This window comes from Callithrix jacchus, chromosome 9, assembly GCF_049354715.1.
Source record: "Callithrix jacchus isolate 240 chromosome 9, calJac240_pri, whole genome shotgun sequence".
In the NCBI taxonomy this organism is placed as follows: Eukaryota; Metazoa; Chordata; class Mammalia; order Primates; family Cebidae; genus Callithrix; species Callithrix jacchus.
The window spans coordinates 106,896,362-106,904,962 of record NC_133510.1 but is presented as its reverse complement, the minus strand read 5'-3'; the positions used below and the strand labels follow the sequence as shown (position 1 = coordinate 106,904,962).

Sequence of the window (8,601 nt, the reverse complement as noted above, 5' to 3'; positions counted from 1 at the left end):
ACTCACTGGAGGGTGACCTCCCTTAAAAGCAGGCAAATAGTGAAAGTGTGACTCCACCCCTCCTATAAAAGTGGTAAAAGCATGCAATTTCCTTTGTGTGCAGGAAAGAAGAAACGATGTAATAATAGTACACGGCCTGGCCTTAGACTCCACATCTGGCAGGAGAATTTAACTATAGGGAGAGTAATGGAGGCGCTGGAAGCCTAGGACTGAGAAAGTGTGAAAAAAAATTTTTTTTTAAAGTAACTGGCTTTCTCCCAGCGTCCCACTTCCGCCGGGGTCATGTGCCTGCGCCGGCAGCGCTCCCGCTTTCCTGTCCGCAGCGGCCCCGGGTCCCTGTACTTTGGGTCCGGTCCGCTCGCCGTCTGCTCCGTCTACTCTATCAGCCCTTAGACCCGCTGCCCAGCACTCCTGCAGTTCCGGGTAAAGTTTCTTCTAGGGCGTGTGCATAGGGGCAGAGGGGAGTGAAGTCCACAGTTCTAATTTTAGTTTATGTGCTGCAGAAGCGAGCACATGTCCACAGTTCCTCTTCTCCTAGAGGCAGAAGGGGCGCGGGGAAACCACCTGGCGTCGCTCTTCCGATTGCTGAGCAAGAGCTCCCTCTAATGCCGCAGGCCGGCGCCCTTCACAGATAAACGATTGGGGCTGGGCCTTGGCCTGGAAGAGGGGTTCGTCCTCTCAGTGCCCTCAGGTCGTAAATGAGGACACCGAGGCTCGAGGCTGGGCGAGAACCCAGGTGTCGTGACCGCGCACCTCCCGCTCCCCCTCCGCCGTGTATCTCGGGTCCAGCGCTCGCTGGAGCGCCTCAGCTCCGACTCGGTGTAGTCGTGAGCTGAAACCTTTGACACCACCCCTTTCCTCCCTGTCCAGCTCACCGACCATGCCCGCGGGTGTGCCCATGTCCACCTACGTGAAAATGCTCGCAGCCAGCCTCCTGGCCATGTGCGCGGGGGCAGAAGTGGTCCACAGGTACTACCGACCAGACCTGGTGAGTGCGGGAGGGCTTATATTTTATTTATGAGCCAAATACACCTCTTTTCTTGGTAAATACCCAGGCTTAGGCATTCCTTTATAGCAATGCAGATGCTCCTGGACCACTGCATTCTCATCGTGGTAGCAAAAATGATCTTAAACGAAATTAGGATCACATTTGCCTTGGGCCCAAAACCTTTGGATGGCATCCCATTGCATCGAGGGCCTGTGAGTTCTTACACAGTCTGGCCGCTGCCTGCCTGTGGCCCATCTCCTACCATTTTACCACTTCTTCCTCCTGTTAACATTTACGCCTGCTTCCTTGCTGTTTCTCAGACTCATTAAACCTGAACCCATTTCGGGGCCATTCTTATCCTTGGCATGCTCCCCACCCCCCAACTTGGCTTGGTTTCCTTCTTCAAAACTTCAAGCCTTAGCGCAAGCCTCTCCTTTAGCAATGAGGGTCCCTAGGCTAGCTCCCAAAGAATTCCTCTTCTGCGATTTTCCTCATCCTTTGTTTCCATAGAGCGCTTGTCTGCAGTTTGCAGTTGTTTTGTTTATTTATTTGTTCTTTGTTAGTTTGCCTCAGTAGAATGTAAGCTCCAGACTGTGTCTGTCTGGTTCACTCTTGTATCTCAACTGCTTGGAATGTAGGAGAATACTTGTTGAATGAAGGATGAGTGAAGATAGGCATTCAAAGGAGGGAGAAATTTAAATTGATTTTAATAAGCATTAATTTAGTTAGGAACTGTAATTAAAGGTTCTTTTCAGGAATTATAGTCATGGGGAGGTGAAGATGAGAGCATGGTGCAAATAATTACAAGAATGCTGTTATGCTATATGTGTGAATAGTGGGTTGGAGCACAGTGTTGGGAGCAGTCATTTCTGTTTGGACTCTGCCTGGACAGGTAACACAGAAAATCAACCATTTGGGTTTCCTTTTTTTTTTTTTTTTGTGACAGAGTTTCGCCCTCGTTACCCAGGCTGGAGTGCAATGGTGCGATCTCTGCTCACCGCAACCTCCGCCTCCTGGGTTCAGGCAATTCTCCTGCCTCAGCCTCCTGAGTAGCTGGGATTACAGGCACGCGCCACCATGCCCAGCTAATTTTTTGTATTTTTTAGTAGAGATGGGGTTTCATCATGTTAACCAGGATGGTCTTGATCTCTTGACCTCGTGATCCACCCGCCTCGGCCTCCCAAAGTGCCGGGATTACAGGCTTGAGCCACCGCGCCCGGCCTGGGTTTCTTTTTTAAGAAATTTTTATCGAAAAATAATTTAAAAATAATTAGAGACTCATAAACTAGTAAAGAGAGAACTCACTCATCACCACAGGAAGGGCACCAAGCCATTCATGAGGGATTCGTCCCCATGACCCAAATACTTCACACCAGGCTTTACTCATTCGTTTTAAAAAAATTAGGTCTTATTCTCTTGCCCAGGTTGGAGTGCAATGTTGCAATCCGAGCTCACTGCAGCCTCACATTTCTGGGCTCAATAATCCTCCTGCCTCAGCTTCCTAAGTAGCTGGGATGACAAATGTGCACCATCACACCTGGCTAATTTTAAAATTTTTTGTAGAGACAAGGTCTCAAAATGTTGCTCAGGCTGGTCTCCAACTCCTGGCTTTAAGTAGTCCTCCCACCTTGGCCTCCGAAAGTGCTGGGATTACAGGTGTGAGCCACTGTGCCTGGCTCCATTCGTATTTGCATTTATGTTTTATTTTTATTTTTTGAGACAGTGTCTCACTCTGTCGCCCAGGCTGGAGTGCAATGGCGTGATCTTAGCTCACTGCAACGTCTGCCTTCCAGGTTCAAGTAAATCTCATGCCTCAGTTTCCTGAATAGTTGGGATTTTGTCACACACTACCATGCAGGGCTAATTTTTACTATTTTTTAGTAGAGATGCGGTTTCACTGTGTTGGACTGGCTGGTCTTGAGCTCCTGGCTTCAAGTGATCCGCCCATCTCTGCTTCCCAAAGTGCTGGGGTTACAGGTGTGCCTGGCCCATTTGTATTTTTAATATCAGTTGTCATTACAATTTTGAGAGTTTCAGAAAAGTGAAGGTGATTTCTCAAGGTCACATTGCTTAATGAGACATTGATTTAAGGATCTGAAGCCCAAGTTTTCTGTTTGGTATGTCTCTTTTTTGCTCCTGTTCATAAAATAATTCAGTATCCTTGTAAAACACTCAAATTGAATTTAAGTATGTAGAGTAAAAAGTGAAAATCCCCTTATAACCCCCTCTCTCCCATCTGCTCCCCACATGTAACTATTGCTTCTTGTTTGGTGTATATCCTTTGCTACCTCTCACTGTTGTTGAATGCCCACTGATATGGTTTGGGTGTTTGACCCCTCCAAATTGCATGCTGAAATGTGATCCTCAAGTGTTGGAAGTAGGGCCTGGTGGGAGGTATTTGGGTCATGGGGACGAATCCCTCATGAATGGCTTGGTGCCCTCCCTGTGGTGATGAGTGAGTTCTCACTTTACAAGTTCATGAGAGCTGATTATTTGGAAGAGCTTGGCCTCTCTCTCTCACTCCCTCTCTTGCCATGTGTCACGCCTGCTCCTACTTTGCCTTCTGTTATGAGTTAAAGCTTTCTGAGGCCTCACCAAAAGCTGGACTGATGCTGGTGCCATGCTCGTACAGTCTGCAGAACCATGAGCCAAATACACCTGTTTTCTTTATAAATTACCCAGCCTCAGGTATTCCTTTATAGCAGTGCAACATGGACTAATGCACCTGTGCATGCATGTGCACACACACACACACAGTTTGTGGAGTGTCTTTCCTTCATGTGAATAGGAGTTCATGTACACATTTCTCTGCAGCTTCCCTGTTCTGGTTAACATCTACATAAATAGACATTTGTGTATATTAAATCTTCCTTTTAACTATTGCATAGTATTTCATAACATAGCTATGACATATATTATTTGATCAATCCCTTATTGACATTTAGGTAGTATGTTTTTGTACAGGCAATGCTGCAAGAGCTCTTTCTTACCACTTCAGAGTGCTTCTCTTTTAAAAAGGGGTCTATTGAGCATCAAGGATACCTAGTGGACATAAAGTGACAAGAACCTTTCACAGAAATGCAGTTTAGTCTATAGCTTGTGCAGGAATATACATCAGGCAGGCCTTGCAAAAGAAGGAATGCCTGTGATTTGACCTTGGGAAGTTGACATTTGTTTCACTCATTTCATTATAATTGGGAGTGTGTAAGGGTTGTTACAGCAGCAGCTACCTGTACCTTGGGAGGAGATAGAATGAAGCCACAGTCTTTAGAAGGGCCATACTGAAGAGTCTCAGTCCACCTCAGTTTGATGGGGTGGTGACATTGGCAATGGGATATCTATATAGGAACTGGAAGGCCCAGATGGCTGGCTGTGTATAGGAAGCAGTGTGCTTTATTAACATTTACATGCTCTTTACCTATGTCTTTTGGTATTGCTCCAGCAATTACTGTCACTATTGTCAACCATAACAAAGCTGGATCACAAGTCTTTCAGTCTGAGAGCTGGAAGGTCTGGGCAGAGTCAAGAGCAGAGGAGACCATGATGACTGCCTAGACTTGTGCTCAGTGCTGTCTTGGGGAGAACTGCTACAGGTGCTTTGTTTAGTTGTGCAGCTCAGCTCATCGGAATGCAAAGGAGATGACTCTGTTCTAGTTCAGGTTGAAGGCTAGGAGTCGTCCTTAATTCCTCTCATACTGTGCATATCAGCAAATCCCACTTGATTAACCTGAAAAGTACATCCAGATGTGCCTGCTTCCCACCTCTGTTGCTACTACCCAATTCAATCCACTGTCAGGCAGCTTTCACCTGTTATTATAATAGCTTTCTGACCTGTCTTCTGCCTTCCATTCTTGCTCTCTTGTGGTCTATTCTCAACAAAGCCACCATTGTAATCTTTGTCCACTTGAGTGAGGCCATGCCACTCTTCTCAGAACTCTCCAGTGTCTTCCCATTTCAGAGTAGAAAACACTGGAGAGTTTATCTCTCCACTGTCTTTTTTTCTCTGCCCTTGTTTCTTCTTAACCTTTCCTTGAATACGTTGTACCAGCTATACTGACAGCCATGCTTCTCCTTGAATGTGAAGGCACACTCCTGCCTTAGGTCCTCTGTACTTGTGGCTCCATCTGCCTGAAATGCTCCTAGGTAACTGCATGGCTGGCTCCCTCATCCTCTTTCATATCTTTTTCTGAAGTCATCTTTTGAACACCAGTAAGCACACAGAAAGATGCTCAGCATCATTAGCCACTAGAGAAAGGCAAATCAAAACCACAGTGAAACACCACAGCATATCCACTACAATGGTTATAGTAAAACAGATCATAACAAGTGTTGTCAAGGATGTGAAGAAATTGGAAGCCTCATGCATTACTGATGGGAATATAAAATGGTGCAGTGGCTTCAGAAAAGCCTGGTAGTTCCTCAAGCAGTTAAACATAGAATTACCGGCTAGGGGCAATGGCTCATGCCTGTAATCCCAGCACTTTGGGAGACAGAGGCAGGTGGATCACCTGAGGTTGGGAGTTTGAGACTAGCGTGACCAACATGGAGATACCGTCTCTACTTAAAAAAAATACAGAATTAGCCAGGCGTGGTGCCACATGCCTGTAATCCCAGCTACTTGGGAGGCTGAGGCAGGAGAATCGCTTGAACCTGGGAGGTGGAGGTTGCAGTGAGCCGAGATTGCACCACTGCACTTCAGCCTGGGCAACAAGAGTCAAACTCCGTCTCAAAAAAACAAACAAAAAAAGCATATGGAGTTACCATATGATGCAGCCATTCCGTTCTTAGGTTTATACCCAATAAACATGAAAACACATATCCACACGAAACTTGCATATGAATGTTCAGAGCAGTGTTACTCATAATATCCAAAAGGTGTAAAATCCAAATACCTATTAGCTGATGAATGGATAGACGGTTTATCCATACAATGGAGCATTATTCAGTAATAAAAAATGAAATACCTATACAAGCTGCAACATGGATGAACCTTGAAAACATTATGGTGCATGAAAGAAGCAGTCACAGAGGGCCACATATTGTATGACTCCATTTATATAAAATATCCAGAACAGGCAAATCTATTTAGACAAAAAGAAGACTAATGGTTGTGTATGGCTCTTCAGGGGAGGGTTGTATGGAAATGAAAATGACTGCTAATAAGTATGGGGTTTCTTTTTGGGGTGATGAAATATTCTAAAATTTATTGTGGTGATAGATGCTCAACTCTGTGTCCTTGAAGGCAAGGATTTTGTATTTTTGCACACTGCTTTATGCTTTGTATATAATAGGCACTTAATATTTTTGAGTAAATAAATTCTTAAAGCCTGTTTTCTATGCCAGGCACATGGTAGAGTCAGTAGATGGTGTAGGAATGAATTTCCAAATGTGGAAAGTTTTATTCAAAGCTCTGAATCTGCCAATTGATTCTGATGCCACCTGTCCCTCTATGAGTCTTACAGTACATAACACTTAAGACCTTGCCAGGATGATAGACTCAAGGGGCTTAGATCAACCAGAGGTTCCCATGACAAAGATTTATCATTGAGTAGCATGCAGGGAGACTTTTTGTTATGTTTTACTCTTTAAAGTCTTTCAGGTTACATTGAATTACAGCCTAAGTAAGGCTTAGACATCTATGTTTTTTGTTTTTTTGCAGACAATACCTGAAATTCCACCAAAGCGTGGAGAACTCAAAACAGAGCTTTTGGGACTAAAAGAAAGAAAACACAAAACTCAAGTTTCTCAACAGGAAGAACTTAAATAACTATGCCAAGAATTCTGCAAATAATATGTCTTAAATTTGTGTTTCTTAATTTATTGCATCAAACTACTTGTTCTTAAGCACTTAGTCCAATGCTAACTGCAAGAGGAGGTGGACATTTAACTGATACGTTGAAATTTAATTAGTTTGACTGATATTTCTTGAAAACTGCCAAAGCACATATCATCAGCTTCATGAATATGGCTTGGAAGATGTTTAGTCTTGAATATAATGTGAAATAGAATATTTTAAGTCCATTATATGGGTTGTCTTTATTTCATATCCATTAAAAAAATCATTTAAAACTGAACTAGTTTCATTAATTGAATTTGCTAAGTAGAGTTATTTCTCATTGCTAAACTGATGTTTTCAAATTCTGAATCTCTACTAACTTTAGTAAATGAACACCAAAGTGGTGAGCTTTGATAATATATTCTGTGAATACAAAATAATTATCGCCTCATCACTTTCTAGAATGAAAGGCCGGGGGCATTGCTCACCTTTTGTGTGAAGAAAAGACCTGCCCTTCAGGGCCAGTTTGTGCTTAAGGGGAGGCTAGACCATCACTCAGTGGACATTTTAGAAGCACCGCATACCTTCCTTTTACAGGTACAGAGTAAGTGGTCTGGCTGCTACTGAGGGAAGAGTCATGATTTGAATCCAAGTCTCCTGTAATAATGACTTCATGAAGGTGAAAAATCAGTTTTATGGTTATTAAAATTTACCTCGAGTAAAAATGCCATCTTTATTTCATTAAGTACTTTTTGAAGTTGATCCCCATTGTGAAAAATATACATTGTAGTCATGGAAATGCACCATCCACACTCCCTAAGGAAGGCTTGTTGCCCTAGCATCAGGCATGCCAGCAGCTTTCAATGGCCCGTTTCTGAAAGGATTGCCTTGGCTACAGTGGCCTTGCTCAAACCATGCCTCCTGAAGGCGCCCAAATCCAATGACTGTGGGAGGTGAGGGTAGAAAAGGCCTGGCCTACGCACATGCGTAGGTGGGTAACTCCAACGGGCCCACTACAACTCCCTCTGGGCTTTATAGAGACTGTCTTTGGATCTGTGTTGCAGCTCAACTTCTCCCTCTGCTCAGTCCCTTCCACAGGTGTTGATCCAAGGATGTACCTTAATAGACACCCTCTCCCCTCCGCCCCCCGCCGCCACTAAACTGCACTTCAGTGTTTCTTAGAGAATCAAATCTGTAACATATATGCATTAAAAATTAAAAGCAGTACAATATTATCCCCTACTAATGATGTTTTTTAACTTAAAAAAAAAAGACCAAGATAGACCAGTTGCAACCTGTTTGGTAATTAAATTAGGCCAGTAAACAGTTTTTGTGCAAAATAGGTATGATTGAACTGTTTATTTTTACCAAAAATTGAGGGAGTATGATGGTTTCCTGCTGGGAACAACAGAAATTCAGAAATTGTAGGATTCTGAGGAGCAAAAGTGTCAGATATTGCTAATTCAGTGTGATCTAATGGCTTTGATTTCTACAAGTATATCATAGCAATATTAACAATGGTAATGCATGGTGGCCCCAAAATGGGAAACACTACAAGTAGCAATTAATACAAGCCTGTTTCATGAAAGGAAGTATACCTTAATTATAGCATGTTTCTGTAATTGAGCTGCCATTCTATAAAGGGAAAAGCAGAGTGGTTTCAGAAGATACACGCTCAAGTAGGGAGGCTGGTAATGATTATTGCAAACTAATTTTAGAAAAATACCTTAAGGTAGTGGGTAGGGAAGCCTGAGAAGCAGCAGAAGTCCACAGAGGAGTACTAGATCATCAGAAAAACTGTAGTCTCTAATGAAACCCTGTAGTCATAAATTAATTT

At 43.4% G+C, this 8,601-nt stretch overlaps 1 protein-coding gene across 2 annotated transcripts; it reads left to right on the top strand.

Annotated features, from left to right (window-relative positions):
* The first annotated feature begins 338 nt into the window (after positions 1 to 338).
* Positions 339 to 7,062, top strand: UQCC6 (ubiquinol-cytochrome c reductase complex assembly factor 6). 2 transcript variants are annotated; one of them, XM_002752920.6, is made up of 3 exons: positions 339 to 423; positions 871 to 988; positions 6,648 to 7,062. In XM_002752920.6, the coding sequence occupies exons 2-3, from the start codon at positions 881 to 883 to the stop codon at positions 6,753 to 6,755; spliced, it is 216 nt and encodes a 71-aa protein (XP_002752966.3). In that variant the 5' UTR covers positions 339 to 423; positions 871 to 880; the 3' UTR covers positions 6,756 to 7,062. The 2 variants fall into 2 exon arrangements, with proteins under 2 accessions (XP_002752966.3, XP_009002757.3); XM_009004509.5 differs by having other exon boundaries at positions 339 to 736.
* Positions 7,063 to 8,601: the final 1,539 nt, after the last annotated feature.